Genomic DNA, 19,141 nt, shown 5'->3' on the forward strand with positions numbered 1-19,141 from the left:
AAATACATTTGTAAGATGAAAAGTTTAAATTATATCAATGGAAATTTAGATTTGATATCTCACAAATTTGACAAAATATTCTGCAACATTGTCAGAACTTATATATAGGTTTTTAAAATGTATTTATTTTTGCCATTTCATCTAGTGTTTCTCTTTCTCGCACAAGGTTGCTTCCACATAAAACCATCCACTGTGTATGTACAATGTGTACCTTTATTAACAATGATCTAAGCTTAACACAGCCCTCAGCATCTAAACCAAATTTTCATTACTGCATGCATTCAAATCTGATATCTTTAAATATCTGCATCATTAATATATTAATGTAGCTTCACTTATCCTTTTTCCTTTTGTTACTTGGACAGAAACCTCAGGTTTAGTAGAGGAGTGTTTAATCAGGATGAGGCCTCCTTCATGATATACTTTGGTGCCATTAACACAGTTTGTTTTTGACATACAGTGGCTTGCAAAAGTATTCGGCCCCCTTGAACTTCCCCATACTTTGTCACATTACAGCCACAAACATGGATCAATTTTATTGGAATTCCATGTGAAAGACCAACACAAAGTGGTGTACATGTGAGAAGTGGAACGAAAATCATACATGATTCCAAACATTTTTTACAAATAAATAACTGAAAAGTGGGGTGTGCGTAATTATTCAGCCCCCTTTGGTCTGAGTGCAGTCAGTTGCCCATAGACATTGCCTGATGAGTGCTAATGACTAAATAGAGTGCACCTGTGTGTAATCTAATGTCAGTACAAATACAGCTGCTCTGTGATGGCCTCAGAGGTTGTCTAAGAGAATATTGGGAGCAACAACACCATGAAGTCCAAAGAACACACCACACCACACCACACCACACCACACCAGACAGGTCAGGGATAAAGTTATTGAGAAATTTAAAGCAGGCTTAGGCTACAAAAAGATTTCCCAAGCCTTGAACATCCCACGGAGCATTGTTCAAGCGATCATTCAAAAATGGAAGGAGTATGGCACAACTGTAAACCTACCAAGACAAGGCCGTCCACCTAAACTCACAGGCCGAACAAGGAGAGCGTTGATCAGAAATGCAGCCAAGAGGCCCATGGTGACTCTGGACGAGCTGCAGAGATCTACAGCTCAGGTGGGGGAATCTGTCCATAGGACAACTATTAGTCGTGCACTGCACAAAGTTGGCCTTTATGGAAGAGTGGCAAGAAGAAAGCCATTGTTAACAGAAAACCATAAGAAGTCCCGTTTGTAGTTTGCTACAAGCCATGTGGGGGACACAGCAAACATGTGGAAGAAGCTGCTCTGGTCCGATGAGACCAAAATGGAACTTTTTGGCCAAAATGCAAAACGCTATGTGTGGCGGAAAACTAACACTGCACATCACTCTGAACACACCATCCCCACTGTCGAATATGGTGGTGGCAGCATCATGCTCTGGGGGTGCTTCTCTTCAGCAGGGACAGGGAAGCTGGTCAGAGTTGATGGGAAGATGGATGGAGCCAAATACAGGGCAATCTTGGAAGAAAACCTCTTGGAGTCTGCAAAAGACTTGAGACTGGGGTGGAGGTTCACCTTCCAGCAGGACAACGACCCTAAACATAAAGCCAGGGCAACAATGGAATGGTTTATCACAAAACATAGACAAGATCTAAATCCAATCGAGAATCTGTGGCAAGATCTGAAAACTGCTGTTCACAAACGCTGTCCATCTAATTTGACTGAGCTGGAGCTGTTTTGCAAAGAAGAATAGGCAAGGATTTCAGTGTCTAGATGTGCAAAGCTGGTAGAGACATACCCTAAAAGACTGGCAGCTGTAATTGCAGCAAAAGGTGGTTCTAAAAGTATTGACTCAGGGGGCTGAATAATTACACACACCCCACTTTTCAGTTATTTATTTGTAAAAAAAAAATGTTTGGAATCATATATGATTTTCGTTCCACTTCTCACGTGTACACCACTTTGTATTGGTCTTTCACATAAATTCCAATAAAATTGATTCATGTTTGTGGCTGTAATGTGACAAAATGTGGAAAAGTTCAAGGGGGGCAAATACTTTTGTAAGCCACTGTATATTAGATAACTTTAGTAAAAGATAAGTAAGATCGTGAATCATTCATAAAAATTTTCCATTTGTTCTTTTATTACAATCATTGGAGTGAAATGGACACACACACACATACAGGAGCTTTGCATAGAGTGGAATTCTGAAAACTGGAGCCGGGTCCTGTCAGATGTACACAGAAAGACGAGCGGTGCAGCAGTCTTCATCTGCACCTGAAAAGCCTCAAAGTGATGGTGAACCGAAACTGACCCAACCGGGTGAATATCCTAACGTGAAGCGTCGCTGCCCATGCCACAAATCTGCTCCTCAAGCAAACATTGGGTGATGCTCTGTGAGCCAGAAACGGAGGTGGGGAGGAGGGGGGAATGTGTGGTTGTTCGACTGAAATAGAGAGCAGGCCTAATGGTTGACTTTGCAAGCCCCAAACCTTTGGTACATCCGGTGCAAAATATATATATTTAAACACACAACAGGACAGACATACATATACATTTATATACAAAGAGACAAACAGGACTGCACACATGGTACACATACATGTGCTCTCACAAAATCAAAAGCAGCCCTATTGATCCATTACCTGTTCAGCAATGAACCATGACCATCAGCCCGTGACTGAGACAGGCAGACACGCACATGTGAAGTTTTCGAAGCATGCTGCCGAAATACTCGCCGTTCCACTGTCACGGAGAGAGCTAACAAACACCATCATCCTCCGCCTTGTTCCCACGAGCTAAAGGTACGACAGTGCCAGGTGAGCACAAGGGCGCACGCCTCAGGTGGAGCGCCACAACCGGAGCGCTACAACTGGAGTGGCACAATTTAACCAGCTCCCTCACCCCTTTGTCTGAATGTATAGCAATATCCTCATGCAAAAAAAGCTAGTAAGGACAGTGCGTTGCACTATTTCAGCATGCAATATCGAGCTATAACACAACGCCACCTAGGAGTTTCTACCAGGTCCAGCTCACGGAGCTGACCAGGAAGATCCTGCATGCATTATTAGGGCGGGGGTGGGCGAGAGGTGTGGGTAGGGAGGCGGGGCTGAGATACAAAAGTCTGCCCACACATGTCGCATCGCAGGTGGGGATCTCTACCACTATTCCAGCCCCTGTGGTCTAACTCCAACAAGACTCTGTACAGTAGGTGTAATCTTGCATGCACCCTGTAGAAAATGAGTTTGTGTGTGTGAGTGCACTCAATGTTCGATCACATGCTTCAGAGACAAAACTACTGTCTGGCATGGACTGTATGCAACAAGTTCTAAAGTACAAGGCCATCATCATCATCATCATCATCATCTACCCTGGTCAGGAAGCCACTCAAAGAGGACCAGACCACTGGTTGTTTGAGTTGAGTGGGACTTTGCTGCCCTCTGGTGTTGATATCTGATATTTTGTTTTAAAAACTGCAGCTCCAACTGTGAGACACTTGGATCTGGTCACATGTTTGCAAAGAAATAAAACTTCATTCCCAAGAGGCACTAAAATAATCCCACCAATGCCTCATGGTACATCTAATAGCCATTCACTAGAGCGATGCATCAAAGCGGCCACCGCGTTGCTCAGGGGGAGTTGGACCTCAGATGCTGCACATCTATGAAAGCAAAGGTTTATATACAACTTAAAAGCACCATAATGCAATTAATTTAAACAATTTTCAAGCAGTTTAGTTTGCTAAAAATACCAGAAATTTATTTTTGATACTTAAAATGTGGATTTTTATTCCCAAATCCTTCTTTTACTTTAGCAGTAACTGTAGTAATTGCTATACATGATGTTTAAAATTGTGGATCTGCTTTTTGTGATGATTAGTTAAGTGTAAAATGTAAAAAGTGATGGGTATATGCCATTATTTTGACCTTCCACTGTCCTGTCAAAGTCTGAGTTGAACTGAGAGCTGCAAAGAAACCCTTTTGTCTTCTCCTCACAGCTGCACTCCATCAGTGACTTCTATTTTATCATTTTGGGGATCTTTTTGGTCTAACCATGAAAAGTGTTACATGAGTGAAATATATATATATTTTTTAACAGCATAAAATTTGATATGATTGTAATTTTCTCCTCCTAATTACTGCATTGTGATGTTTTGCAGTGACTAATGTTAGTGCATGGCTAACAGACTGAGATTTCCTTCTGCATAAAAAATGATTTAAAAAGATAAATATTTAAGTTAAAACACTTTAAAATATGCATCCTTGGTAAATGAAAGAATATAGATACGATAAACACAAATAAAGCAATTAAAAAACATATAAATGAGCCCAATGATCAGTTTAATCAAGGAATTGGGTTATTTTTGAGGGTTGTTATCAGTAAAATGTTTTCCTCCCAGGAAATGTTACGACCTGTGACCTAGTTTGGCATTTCTTTCATTTGAGCCCTGATCCCCCGAGCAAGCTGGCAGCACCATAGATGCATCTCATGAGCCATCATTGCATTTATAAATCGTCAGTGCTTAAACAAACCGAGTCACGCTTATGTTGAAACCTTCCAACTTCTGTTTCCTGCTCGAGGTTCATACATTCAGTCACTGGTTTGGTACATTCATCACTTTCACTGGCTGGGGAGGACTTTGTGTGTTACGTCAGAAAGTGCCTCTATTGCTCATGAGAAATGTGTTGTAAGACAGGAACCTTGCGCTTCTGTGTGACACCGTTGTTCACGTGTCACATGTTTTTTTTTTTAAGTTTTTGGGCTGTGGTGTCGCAGTAACTGAAGGTAACAGTCCTGACCTCAAACCTGCCGTCATTACCACAATGTGTTACTGACGCTGCGTACAAGCACCGCCGATGACCTGCGACTCCATGTCCAGCTCATTCGGGGTTCTAAACTGTGAGAACAGGTGTGTTTTCAGTGTGTATTTGTGCACACCAGTGTGTCCCCTCTCTTCGAACAAGCAGCCAGCGTTCGGTTTAAAGACTAAAATGTCACTTCTTCCCGCGCCGATGAAGACTCTCGGGGGAAACACTGGTTTGCACTCATAATACAAAGACAATGCTTAAGTGTGTATTTGTGCAAAGGTGATTGGTGTGTGTCTTATAGTTCATATCACTGCAGCCCCGGAGCGGGACGGGCACAGTTTTGAGGTCCAGAGAAGGGAAAAGGAACTCAGTGGGTTTTTGGAGCAGCTGTCTCTGAGGAGGTGGAGGAGGAGGTGCAAGAAATCCAGTAACCAAGGCCATTAACTAAAGAGATAAAGCACACATGTGGCTCAGTGAACAAAGGTTACCATGAAAACAAGAAATTGTACTGTACAGCTTTTCAACCCGTCCTCCGATTCTCCGTCTTGCGTCCTGAAGCTGTCGGAGGCGGAGAATCAGAGCAAAGCCGGCGAGCCGAGTGATGTAAAGCCAGTCGGAAAAAACAGCAGCGTCATCCAGGGAGGGGAAGGGAGGGGGGTTTAGTTGCCTTTTGAGGATATTAGTTTTATTTTTAATGCCTCTAAGTGAGGAACACAGATTTCCAGATGGTTCTCTCTCCTGGGTGTCGGCCAATTTGAGGTTACTCCAAGCCAAACGTGCTCGTTTCCTCGACAGCGGTTACCAGCTTCTCGTAGAGCATGGAGAAGGACGGGTAGGGGGGGAGGTCCAGACGATTAAAGCAAGTGTGAGCCCTGTGGAAACACAGCGAGACCTTATGAAACAGATGATGAGATGAGTCATCTGTTAGATTTTTCTTCTGCTTTTGTTCCTGTCAAATAATACACCCAAAAAGAAAATGCTGCACTTATACCCTACAGAGCTGCAGGTATGCTGCGTCTTTATTAGTCACTTGTATTTATAGAGAACATTTAGAAATAGCAATAGAGTTGACCTTAAGTGCTTTGCATTCAAAGCAGACGGATTAATAATAGAAACAGTTTAAAAAACATGCAAAAAAACCCAACATTTAAATAATGAATTAAAACGCTGTGAATGAACGTCAAAATCAGAATATGATCTTTGATCAGAAACAGTATTGCTAACTTTAAAAAAAACCCACTTCACTTAAAAAATATAATTTTTAACAATATTAATATTTTATTTGTCTTAGAAACAAACCAAAAAAAATGTATGTAAATTGTTATTATATAAAATGTGACATAAATTGATGGTTCTGTTTTTTTTTATGTTTGCATCTATGTTTTTTAACATTTGTAATGAGCCCCTAAACATTTATTTTTTGTTACATTTTCCATTTTTTTAGTCTAATGATGTCAGCATGTATGCAAAAGCCAGGGGAAAATAATAGAAAAAATAAACAAATAAAAATTAATTAATTAATTAATTAATTAATGTGATAAAAATAAAAATAAATAAAAAGGCATTAAAAAGGTAGATAAATGTCATACGTATTATATCAAATTTGTATGATAATTAATTTGATATCCTATTATATCAAATTAATAAAGAAGCAAATGAATACAGAAATATAAATTTGTCTCACATTTTATGTCATTATTTTATGTATTTTCAGTGATTTAATGGCAGTTACATTTTCTTTTAAGTTAAGTTTAAGTTACGTTTTCTTTTGAGTTATTTGTTTACTACATATTTGTTTGAAATTGTCAGTTTTGGTCCCCCACAGGGAAACACATAAATAAATCCACTAAAATTCTTAAGTGTGTTTACGCCCTAAAATTGTGTCGTATCTCTCCCATCATATTTTACAAAAAAAGTAACAGAGGTGACGTATATGAAACCTTAACAACCTAAACAGCCCGTTAAAGCCCTTATTTATACCTGTTTGATCAGCTTTCATATTTATGGACATTTTATTTTAAAAAGATTCACTCTACAATGTCTCTGCTGTTATTCATTTTTGTATAGTCCCTAAAAGGTGAGGTTACCTGGGTAAGGAGGTGATTTTCCCCCACTTCTCCACGCAGAATCGGCGAGGTCCGTTACTTCCTCGTAGTGAGGCAAAGCCCTCATAGGGAATGCTGGAGGTGCCCGTCACAAACTGGAGAGAAGAGAGTCAAGAAAAGGATGAAATGTAGTCAGTGTTCAGGCCATAAAAAGTTTGGGTTATTTCACTTACTCTCAGGTTCTCTGTTTCAGTGTAAATTAAACAGGAAACTGAATACACCTTGTTTAAATAAATGGGACATTCCTGCAGAATTAGAAACATATTAAAAAATGTAATTGCAGGCGGTGTCCACACAGGGGCATCCTGTGTGCATGCGCGCCCCCTCGTGCCCTACCTGCAGCAGCCTCAGCCTCTGCTCGTTGTTGAATCTTTCCACAGCCGCCCAGAACCAGCGAATCACTATGTGGTTGTCATGGTAACCTGTGGGGAGATAAGACAGCGATGGTGCATGAGTCAGACGAATAACAAATAATAAGGGCGTCCGTCCCCCTGTTCCTGAGGTTTGTGAGCTGGCTCTGCTGCTTAATGTTTGATGGACACAGCGGTTTGGTGCGTCTCAGTCGATTCGTCCATTAAAAGCGCCCTGACACTGAGTCATGGCCGATTGTCAGCTCGTTTTGTTCTGTCTCTCAGCTGCTGGCGGCTTTTCAACTTTGCTGGCCAGAACCCTAAAAAGCCTTTTAATGTGATGGCTTTGGACACCGGCACCTGCAGCCTGACTGTACACCGCATACGCTGTAATAACTCCAAAGGTTTGAAGCTTATTGCAGAGTAACATTAAGTGAAGTCCAGTACAGCTGTTACCCTGCAAATTTAGTCACTTGTTCACAGGAGAATTATTATATATTGTGAAAAACAACTTAATTAATTTCAGGTAAGACTTCAATCTTTTCAGATTAATTAAAGGGGCTTTGTTCAGTTCATTTCAAACTTCAAAATTTTATTCTAGGGTAGCTTTGTATGGTTTTCTGTTCAAATTAATCCTTCCTTATCTTAAGTTGGGCACTGGTGCAGTCATATAAAGACCAAAACAAACTTCTTCCTCTTCAAAGTCAGTTGACGCTGAGGCCAGTCAGAGGCTTCAGCTATCGACCCCTCCCTGAGCCTGGTTCTTTGGAGGTTTCTTCCTATTAAAATTGAGTTTTTCCTTCCTACTGTCACTGGGGTCTGATCGTTCGGGTTTTCTCTAATATTTTCTAATATTGTAGGGTTGTTACCTTTCAACATAAAAACCCTTTTAAGGTGTCTGTCTTGTATTTGTTAGGCGACAAGAGAGCAGCAGTGTACTGGTTGCTCACAGCGGAGCTAAATTAGCAACAAAGCATGAGCAGTTTGGAGATATTATAAACTTGTTGATCACCAGCTTTTCTTTATGTGTTTGCAAAAGTTTTTCAGTACACTCAATTTAACATAAAGGTCTGTCATGTGTCTGTGCCACTTAACTCATTTTATTCCATTTTCAAGCACAATTTCACTAATAAATATAATTTCTATGCATTTGCAAATGTTTATATATGTTTTTCAGTTTTTAAGCCGACATGGATGCTTGCATACACATACAAGAATAATTCTCATGAATACAGCTGGTCTTGGATCAGTATTTGATATCTGTAGACACCCAAAGCCAAGGTGTCAGTATCAGAAACAAAATAGGTAGGACTGCTTGTGTCCCTCAAACAGTAGAAAGAAAAACTGAATTACAACCACCTTCATTTTAGGGGCTAGAGACATTTAAACAAATGCACCTATTTGAACTTTCTTCGGGGTGAAGATGGATTTTTTTTAATGGTTTTTATTAGTAGTGTGTAGTCTTATTTCCTTGCATCTCCCCGAGTGTTAAAATCACTGGACCAGTTGAGATGAATGAATAAGGAACTACTTCATAGACCAGAGGTTTAGTGGCTGCGGCACACTTGTGAATGAACATGTTGCAGGACCGGAGGCGGGGCATGCATTAGGCTAAGCTGTCAGTACGTTCCTCCGCCTCCTTGCCCCCCCCCCCCCCCCCCCAGCTTTCCATACCTCCTCTGTACTCTGTGTTGTTCCTCCAGTCTGCCAGGTCGATCTCTGCGGTGCCTGCAATAACCAGCTCCAGCTCCCTGGCATCAAACACCGACACCAGCCGCACATCCACCACCTGACAAACCAAACCACACACACAAACATTGGTGAAAACACGGTGCAGCCTATTTATTTATCTATCACAATTTATTTATCACAGTCCTCCCACCTACATCAGACTGCTGGCGGAAGATCCTTTTTGTCCAGTGACACATCACTGTGGGAAAAGTTTCCATCAGTTTGTTTACAGTAAATTCTGGATTTAGAAAAGCAGGGCGCACAAAGGCCTGGATGTCTGTTGTCTTGCCAGGGGAGGGATTAAAGCAGCGGGTTTGGGCTTATACTGTTTATTTAAAAAAGGGGGGAAAAAACTGACATAAAAAGACATTACAACCCACTCCTCCTCACTCTGTCTTCTCTTTGTATGACAGCAGGCTATCAGATCTATTTTCCTGGAGTGTTAAAGGGACAGCTACATATTCTTCCTTTGGCCTGCAGCGCTGTTTATCCATCTAAATTGTTCTGGCGTTGACTGCCAAGTTTTGGAGACATCTGCCTTCTCTTGAATGTAATAAATGGTAGAAGTTACATTATGGTGCCAAAAAAATCCATTTTAATAACTCAGCAGCTATGTCTCTGTCCAGAAATAATGACCTGGTTACTCAAAAAATAAAAAATAAAAGTCTACAAACTGTTGAGAGCAGCTTTGTGCAGGAACTATTTTCTTTCTTCTGTCTACATCCACCAAGCAAAAGAAGAGTGCAGCTATCTGATAATACAGCTCAGCCGAGGAGCGACTCCATTAATGTTTCATGTTCTGTCACGTTGTCAGTAGTCACACGGGGTGACCAGGTGGGCAGCATTTTTATCTCTCGTCTCCCTGTCCCACATTTTGATTGGCTCTGGTTCTGACCCTCTTCTTAAAGTCTCATTCATTAAAAGCTTTTAATGAAAGGCTGTCACGTTTGATCTCCGCAGGTTAACAAATCGCCTTCTGTCACTAGTGATCAGTGATCACAAAGACACAAAGCTATGCAGATTTTTGTAGAAAATGATGAAAATGATCACAAATAAAAGGAAAAGTGGTCATAACATAGACCCTTTTCTTATTTTTATCTCCAGAAGCATGGAGCTGATGGATCCTCACTGAAACCCAAACAACTCTAGACAAAAAAGCAGCTGAAACAACAGTTTTAAAGGTATTTGAGGCATAAAGGAGAATACAAACATAGACTAAATTTCAGCACCTTTTCACACATTCAGAAGACATGCCCTTCATATGCTGAATGCCTCTCAGGATCAGTACACTTACTGTTTGTCCCACATTAAGTTTTTTGTTACCCAAGTAGCGCATCCACTTGTTATGGGTGGATTTTCTGAAGTAAATGTACAGCTGATGATTTCTGGAAACAGACTTAATATTTATTGAAGCGGCCAGTGAGTGTTTACATAAAGTGCCTAATGTAATCTAACATAATCTAAGTACTCATTGTGCAGAATCATATTACTGGGGCATAACCAATGCAGAATTATATATGAGTAGACTTATATTAAAAATCTACAAAATAAGAAGCAATGGAGCCTTAAAAATACTTGGTCTGGAGTAAAAAGTACAAATACTGCATCCAAAATATAGTTGAGTAGAAGTAGAAAGTAACAGAGTATAGAAATACTTACATTACACCACTGCTGCTAGCCATGCTCTCATATAATAATAAGATTAACAACACTCTGACAACCCCTCTAGATAAAACAGGCGAGATGGATAACTAAAACCTTAACACACCAGCACTCGGCTTTGTCAATATTTCAAAAGATTTTGAGCACAGGTTTAGCTGCCATTACTGCACCACAACAGGTACCTCCAGGTAATCTTTTTCATTGAATTACTTTAATGCCCATAATGACAAGAGAGCTAACATCACAGACATCTAATAAAGAGTTAGCACATCACAGTGTAGATCGCTTAAATGCTAACTTGTCATTTGCTCCTTTGGCATTATCGTGAGCACATCTAGCCCTTCAACTTGAAGCTGCATCATCGTGCACCGCTGCAAATGCCAGATGTCCATTTGGGTTAGCACTGGTTCAAAAAGAAAAAGGATTTTCAGCCAGCTACTGCAATGACGCAGCCATACTGCGTCACCGGTATTGATCGATGGGGTTGATAATACCTATTATGTGCTATAAAGGAGAAAATTGTACTTATTGTTATTTTAACTGGGGCTCATGGCATCAATAAAGCACAAGCATTATTCAAGTCAGTACTTAAAATTATGTTCAGGTACCAATAAAAACATTAAATCAGTCCCCCTGCTCATATGGGCCATCTAAAGTCTCGGTCGTGAGCACTTTAAGATAAAAAGAAGCCATTTCACATTTAAAATGGACCTTTTATGCTTTCCCTTATGTTATTCATATACATACATATACATGTTCTTAATCCCTGTGAACCAGAAGCTGAAAGTTAAAACAGAACTAAACACTCTTTTTTTTATTATTTTTGGATCTCTATGTTGTCACAAAAAGGGGATATCCTTATATGGGTAGCTCAGAGTGCAAAAGCCCCACAGCTAATTCAAATATTCTGCATGCAAGGAGCAGCCAATCAGAAGAATGGGGAGGAGCTAAAACTGCTTCTTTCAGCCAGAAGATGAACTGAGGGACCAAGCAAAGATGGAACTAAGCATGATAGATCCCCTTTTAATCACACAATTATTTAATTGTAGACTAAAAACAACAATATTTATACAGAAAAATGGCCAAAAAAAGCTGTAGATAAATTAATAATTAGTTTCTCTAATCAAATACAGATATAGATATGGCTGACCATCATAAACTTATAATCTACCTTGAATGGTGTTTTGGTACTAGGGATGCAAGACTTGCTTTGTCCTCCCCCTACATCCTCAGGCTCTCTGGCATCCCCCAGGGCTCAATCCTGGGTCCCATTTTTGTTCTTTATCTGTATGCTTCCACTCAGATAATCCATAAATATAATTTGAATTTCAACTGTTAAGCAGCTGACGAATCTTTAAATCTGATCCAGAAATTTTCAGGCCTATACCCTTGGAAATTTGTCCTCCCACATGAGGAATTCTCTGTACTTTTGTTGTGAAAGATGCCACACAAATAAAGTTGTATTTATTTATTTAGTTATGCATTTATTTGAGGCCTTTAGTTGGATTTTGGGGATGCCCCTAAAACCCCTTTGAGGATTTTAGCATTGTTTATCTTGTCTTTTTGACACCTCTAACATTTGTAACACCGGCACTGTACCTCGTAGAAGCCTCGGACCAGGCTCTCTGTCTGCTGGGCCACGCCTCTCTCGATGCGCCATTTGACCATTCGCTCAATATACTCCTTCTTGTTCTTTTCTGACACAGGGATGCCAGCCCCGCCTGGCTTAAGCTCTCGCTCTGTGATCTGCAGAATTACAGAGGAATAACACATAAAATTTGCAGTCTGCTTTTCTTGTTCCACGGCGCCGCCACAGACTGAAGACGCACCTGTCCAAAGACCTCCTCGTTCACAGTGAAGGTGAGGTCCAGCATGTCTTCGATGTCATTGTCCTTCATCCACTGCAGACTCTGATGGAACTCCTCATCCAGGAACTCCAGATCACTCAGGTCACACGGGCTGCATGAATAAGGGTCACAGCGGGGTCAACAGGTGGGGATGACCTGCTCGTTAATCATCGTCAGCTGATTTTAAGACATGAGGCTGAAGGTTAATTATACAAAGTATGGAGATGAAGCATAGGTATGTGTCAAATCTTTTGCTGATCTTTTGAATGCTTTTGCATAATTTTTATTCCTTGGTCATTCCACGTGTTATTACTGTCAGGAAAATATGCACGTTCACTTGCTCTGTTGATTATGCTAAGATCATTCAGCACTATATTGGACTGAACATATGACATTTCATTTGATAAATGCTTATCTCTGCACTAATGGTGATAAAGCCAAGAACAGATCGCTGCTGCCCGAGAGGTTAAGAACACATTTAATACAGCAGCTGTCCTCAGTGCAGACATTTGGCAGCGTTTCAGGTTGTTTGGACAAAGCTTAATAAGGGTGCTGCTCCTACTGACAGGAGAAGCAGACAGCTGCTGACTGACTGAAACATTCAAGGTCTTATTTGGTCAGGGAGGAAGTGCTGGTACCCTGCATGCTGACTTGCAATGAATGGAAGCAGGCTGAGGCACTTACATGCGAAGAAGCCCCTTATAGAAAGGACGGGTAAAAAAGGCATCCAGCAGGTACTGATGAACAAGGGCCAGCCCCAGGATGCGCCCGCTGAAGCGAAACCTGCATAAAACATGGAAAATATGTGTGAATACAGACAGCAGCAACATCAGGACCGCAGTGATCTCGCTTTCTTTCACACTGTCTAAACAACACAGGAACCAGATTCTACATCTTTTCCTGCGGATGCAAAAACATTGTGCCACAGTCTGCTGCACCTTCCACACATTATGTTCATGTTATGATATCTAAAACTCTCTTGATTGAGGACCCAACAAATAGAGACAACAAATAAGAATCTTAAAGATGGTTTGTGAGAACAAGATTAAAGTTGGCAGAACAAATCCCAACCAGGAGGGAAGATAACAAACAATTTGGTATCTGCATCATATTTTAAAGATGCTTCTCGATCCTATCTGGTTGTGAAACTTCTATAACATCAGAAAATTGTCTTTGTTCTTTCAAACGTAGGTTTAGCTTGATAATTGCCTCTACTCATGTACGATATAACAAACAACTTTCCCCAAAGAACAAAAACTGCAGTTCCTTTAACGGCCACTTGAGGCTGGCTCCAGCAGTGAGTCAGTCCCCATAGACTCCCATGTTAAAATGTCCAACTTTACAGCAAAAATAAACATGTTTACAGCCTGATACAAAAACAGTTTTGTTCTCTATAACCAATCCCCAACTTCATCACAGCTGCATGAGAGTTGATTTTTCCTCCCAACTCACTATTTGGATACTAGTAAAGCTTAAATCTAGGGATGTAACTGCTTTAAATATGGTGTCAATATAGAGCTGGAGTCCCTGAAATGGACATTTTTTGGAGCATTTTTAATGGAAACTGCCTAATAACATGGCAATTCAAGAAGGTTCGGTGAGTGAAATTCTAGTAAAGATCCTTCTTCAAAAAAATAAAAAAACAAGAAACTCAGTGAGTCCATCCTACCTGACCACCAGGTGTACTTAAATAGATTTTTCATGTATCTGTACTTTACTAGAGTATTTATTTTACTCCCCATATCTTTACATAAATATCTATAGTATCTACTGTCTTAGGTTTAATACAGTTGAGGGAAGTATTTATCTCCCAGCCCTGCACGCCTTCAAACATCAAACACATTTGAAGCTAAATGGAGGAAACAATGACACATAAAAGAGAATCCTATCGGTGTATCTGTGCTTATCGGTTACAAAGAGATGAAAGAGCAAAAACCACATAACTTGTCCACCATTCATGGTGCTATACTCTGGGGTTAAAGTGGGCCAGAATGATCTGGATTGGTGGTCACAGAACTACAAATGATCTTAGGGTACCCCCACCTGCCATATCCCACTTCAACCCCTAACTGTGCTCATTTTCCTGTTTAGGTGTTGAAGCAGAGTCACATTCTACAACGTATGTGACAGCAAATAGATCAAATTCTGTCGCTTTCTCTGTGCTCACGTTCTGCATAGCAGTGTTCAAAATGAGTACATTCACTAGAATCAGATAGATAGATCTGATTCTAGTGAATGTACTCATTTTGAAATACACAAATATTGTGTATTTAGAAATACACAATATAATATCTCTGACACAGAGGAAGTACCGGCAGCACTGGTAGGTGCAGTTCATATGTGGGAACTTTTATGTAATGGACCGGTGTTTTATTCTTCTGTTTCTTAGCACTAACTACCAAGTATCTGTGTCTGATACACTGATAAAGATTACAGAGGCAGCTTGCTAAAAAAGCTAGTGAACATTACCTGATACTAAATATGGTCACTTCTGGCTCCAAAAAAAAGTAACACGGCAGCAGCCAGCACACTGTTGTTGAAACCGGTGAGCGATATCATGGTGGCTGCATCCAGCTTTCACATAAACAGTATACCTATATATATATTTAAGCCACATAAACCCTCCCTACACTCTTATACCTCATGGTATATCGTGCGATCGTGGCTCAAGAGTTGGCAGTTCGTCTTGTAACCGGAAGATTGCCGGTTCGAGCCCTGGCTCAGACAGTCTCGGTCGTTGTGTCCTTGGGCAAGACACTTCACCTACTGCCTACTGGTGATGGCCAGAGGGGCCGATGGCGCGATATGGCAGCCTTGCTTCTGTCAGTCTGCCCCAGGGCAGCTGTGGCTACAACTGTAGCCTGCCTTCACCAGTGTGTGAATGAATAGTGGAATTGTAAAGCGCTTTGGGTGCCTTGAAAAGCACTATATAAATGCAATCCATTATTATTATTATAAAACCTATTATAACCACTTAAAATCTAAAATAATAATAAAAATACCTATAAGAAACAGAAACCTGTGATATAATGAAATTCCGGCAATATAAATTTACAGATAAATCTGCAATGTAGCAAGTCCGCAATGGAGCACAGGAATACTATAGTCTATGGTTCATGTTACTAAACCTGTTTTCCATGTTACTCAGACCTCCATCCATCCATCCACTGCCACTGAGCAAAAAAACTGACTTGTGACAGATTGCTGATCCAAATTTCCACACAGCTCTCCACAAATTGCTTCCATTTTGGGATCAGCATTCAGGACAGATAAAATTAACACCTTACATTTAGCACAGGAGCACACACAGCAACAAACAAACAAACAGGCAGGCAGAGATCACAGGCTGACAGAAACCTCACCATTCGTGGTGGTTGTCCACGAAGGCAGACATGGGGCTGATCTGGACAGTGTACGTGTCATTAGCTGAATATTCAAACAGCCCATAGTATGGGTTGAACAGCTCTCTAGATACCAAGAAGAAAAACTCTCTGGAGGGTCCGCTGTAGTCCAGCCTGCAACACACACACAAAATGAGAGTACACATGCATATGAACCTTGATGACTTTGGCTGATGATTGGATCAGAGGAGGAACGCATTTAGTGTTTATGGGATTTTGCAGCCTCACAATCACGAAACAAGAGATGGGTACAGGCGTATAAAATGATTTGTTGTTAAATTTGGTGACATTTAATTTCCTGCTATTGACCTTTTTTTAAAGGGACACAATGTCTCCTTTGTTTTGTTTTATTTAAACTGACTTTTAAAGCTTTATTAAGTTATTCTACCGGTCCTAGATTCTCTCTCTCATGTACACAGTCAGCGCAGGTGAAACAATAACTGAAACATGAGGTCGATTTTCGGTTTTTGGCTGGTACGATGAAGGGCCTGTTCAGTTCATTTTTGCAATCCTGTATGCTGATGTTATAAACAATCATTCCTGTACTGTGGCGATGTGCGTTAAACATTATGCTTTGAAACTTGAGATGAGAACAGAAAACTCTACCCTGCATGAGGTGAGCAAACATCTCATGTTATTAAGAACAGTAACGCCAATGAAATGGAGGTAAATGTGTTTCTCTGACCCGTCCTCGCCTACAAAGCTGACGTAAAGCTTGCTCCTCTGCAGGTCTTTACGGGAGTAGCACATGATCTGGTTAAAGGCGTCCTCCAGAAGGTGATCTCTGCGTATGATGAGCCTGGGGGTGCACACACACACACACACACGCACACACACGCACGGTTATAGAAACAGAGTGCCAACTATAAACCACTACCGATGAAAACATACAATCATCTTTTGATTAAAATAGTCCGCACTGAAATACACTGCTGAAAATAAAATATTAAAGGAACACCTTTTAATCAGAGTATAGCATCAAGTCAGTTAAACTTCTGGGATACTGATATGGTCAGAGGGGGTGTTAACAACAGGTGAACTAGAGGAGCATCAGTGAGACAACCCCCACAACACAAACGGTTTTACAGGTGGGGGCCACTGACATTTTTTCCTTCCTCATTCTTTTTGATTGTTTTTCCTCTAGTTTTGCATTTGGCTAGGTTCAATGTCACTACTGGTAGTGTGAGGTGATACCTGGACCCTAGTTGCACAGGTAGTCCAGCTCCTCCAGGATGGCACATCAATATTTTAGAGATATTTTATAAATCCAGAGGAGACTTCGGAGTTTTGCCTCCTGAAATGTGGAACGAGTCAGGCAGTCTCCATTTGTTGCTGACTTTAAAACTCGTTTAAAAAGAGACATTTTCTCTTTGGCTTTTAATCCAGTGTTGTTATCTGTCTTAAACTCTTACCCTTCGTATGTGCCTGTACTATTTCAAATGTTCCCTAGGTTCTATGAATTAACTTATAGCTGATTAATTGCTTTATTCTTGTTCTCTCGTTTCTTGTACAGCACTTCTGTCAGCTGTTATGTTGTTTTTTAAGTGCTTTAGAAATAAAGTGATGATCAATACGTCATTACAGTCTCAAGAGCAGGAGGAGATCCCGGGAGATGGGCAGGTACTCTAGGAGAGCTGGACAGGCCCGTAGGAGGCTCTTAACACATCAGCAGGACCAGTATTTGCTCCTTTGTGCAGGAAGGCACAGGACGAGCACTGCCAGACACATGCTAGACGCACTGTGTCCTGGGTTCTTCCTGGTGCATGACAAATGCCCTGACTCACGTTGCAAGAGTATGCAGGCAGTTCCTGCGAGATGAAGGAATTGCTCTTCATCTCACAGGAACTCCTCTTGAGCATTTTGTGTGAGTCCATCCAATGCCATGAGGCTTCACCTCAGACTGACCAGATGCTCAGTGATGTCCAGATCTGTTAGGAGATCCCCCAGGACACCAGCCGTCCTCTCATTAGGATTATGGGGGCATTAGAAACTACGAAGTACTATTTTTAGTTGGTGCAATTCAATTTCATCAGAATGGAATAGTATCACTTTTTCACTTTGATTTTTGGGGTGTCTTTATATTCAGCCCTCTATAAGTCAATCATTTTAATTTCCATCAAACGATGTGACATTCACGTATTACCCAGTCCATATCATTATTGATATCCAGCATGATTTTTTCCTATTGAGGTCTGAGGTATGTTCATACTGTTCCTTTAATTTTTTTTGAGCAGTGTATATGTAAAGCCTAAATTTAGGCTGTTTATGATTTTGAACAGAACATGCAGTTTTTATTCATAAATAACATTTTTTATTTTAATTTAGAAATCAGCATTCATTAATTCATCTTTTTGGAGCTTTTAGACCTACTTGACTTTCCCCGGTCCCTGTCCATAACCCTTTGTCTCCAGCTTTCGATAGAAGTTCCTCAGTTTGGCCTCAAAATCTCGTTTATAGGGAGCTGGGGCGCGGGCATTAGCTCGCTGGGTACCTGAGATGTAAATGACAGTAAAAAGCACAATGAATGCAAAGCAAGAGACAGAGCAAGAACAAAAAGAGGAGCACAGACGAGTAAAGACAGATAACTGGATACAGGGAGACAGAAATAAAATTTAATCTGAATGTTCCCGAGCAGAAATTGAGTAAAGCTTGAGTGATTGTGTAGACAATCAGAAATAGCGCATGCAGGTTAATCCTGGATTGTTTTGGGGGGATTTTTTTTGTATCAGACTGTTAAAGCTTTTATTAATTTTAGAGCAAATACACATCTCAGTGATCAGAGCTCAGCTCAGCATAAAGAGGTGAAAAGAAAAACACTAATAACAGCGCTGCAAAGAAAATGTTTGTTTTGAACCAAGTCTGACAAGGACGCATTCCAAAAAGCTTCTTTGAATAAAGTGTGCTGGATTTTTATCGAAACAATTCTCTTAAATAAAGTACATTGTTTCGAGAGGTGGTAAGTGCTTCGCAGCCTTTTGTGTTTTCTATCAGGGTGTGTGGCTCCCTTTATCTGTTCCTGTCTCCTTTCAGTGTCATCCTGCAGAGAATTATGACAAAATGCTGGAGCAGAAGTCTGAAGCTCTCAGCATTGACAGCATAGGGGGAGGATGTTTTAGCAACACCGGTGGGCTGGCAGGAGAAAAAAAAGAGATGAACAGCCTGGTGGAGCTTTGGGATAAAATATATTCCAAATATGGAAGGTGGGTCAGCACAGATAAAACCACACATAAAAACTAAAGCCTGAA

The 19,141-nt window shown here is 40.7% G+C and overlaps 1 protein-coding gene across 4 annotated transcripts in view; it reads right to left on the reverse strand.

Moving 5' to 3' along the window:
* Nucleotides 1-195: 195 nt before the first annotated feature.
* The window catches only part of hecw2a (HECT, C2 and WW domain containing E3 ubiquitin protein ligase 2a), a 49,827-nt gene continuing 30,881 nt past the window's right edge, over nucleotides 196-19,141 (reverse strand). For all 4 annotated transcript variants that reach the window (XM_084909048.1, XM_084909046.1, XM_084909047.1 and 1 more), the window contains 10 exons: nucleotides 18,267-18,387; nucleotides 16,582-16,695; nucleotides 15,858-16,010; nucleotides 13,180-13,278; nucleotides 12,478-12,607; nucleotides 12,248-12,394; nucleotides 8,930-9,044; nucleotides 7,242-7,327; nucleotides 6,888-7,000; nucleotides 196-5,672 (listed from right to left, as the gene is read on the reverse strand). In XM_084909048.1, the coding sequence (XP_084765174.1) occupies nucleotides 5,561-5,672; nucleotides 6,888-7,000; nucleotides 7,242-7,327; nucleotides 8,930-9,044; nucleotides 12,248-12,394; nucleotides 12,478-12,607; nucleotides 13,180-13,278; nucleotides 15,858-16,010; nucleotides 16,582-16,695; nucleotides 18,267-18,387 (1,190 nt within the window). In that variant the 3' untranslated portion in view covers nucleotides 196-5,560. The remainder of the gene's footprint in view (nucleotides 5,673-6,887; nucleotides 7,001-7,241; nucleotides 7,328-8,929; nucleotides 9,045-12,247; nucleotides 12,395-12,477; nucleotides 12,608-13,179; nucleotides 13,279-15,857; nucleotides 16,011-16,581; nucleotides 16,696-18,266; nucleotides 18,388-19,141) is intronic.

Source organism: Perissodus microlepis, chromosome 16 (genome assembly GCF_051167445.1).
Source record: "Perissodus microlepis isolate ML-2025 ecotype Zambia chromosome 16, ASM5116744v1, whole genome shotgun sequence".
NCBI classification, from domain to species: domain Eukaryota; kingdom Metazoa; phylum Chordata; class Actinopteri; order Cichliformes; family Cichlidae; genus Perissodus; species Perissodus microlepis.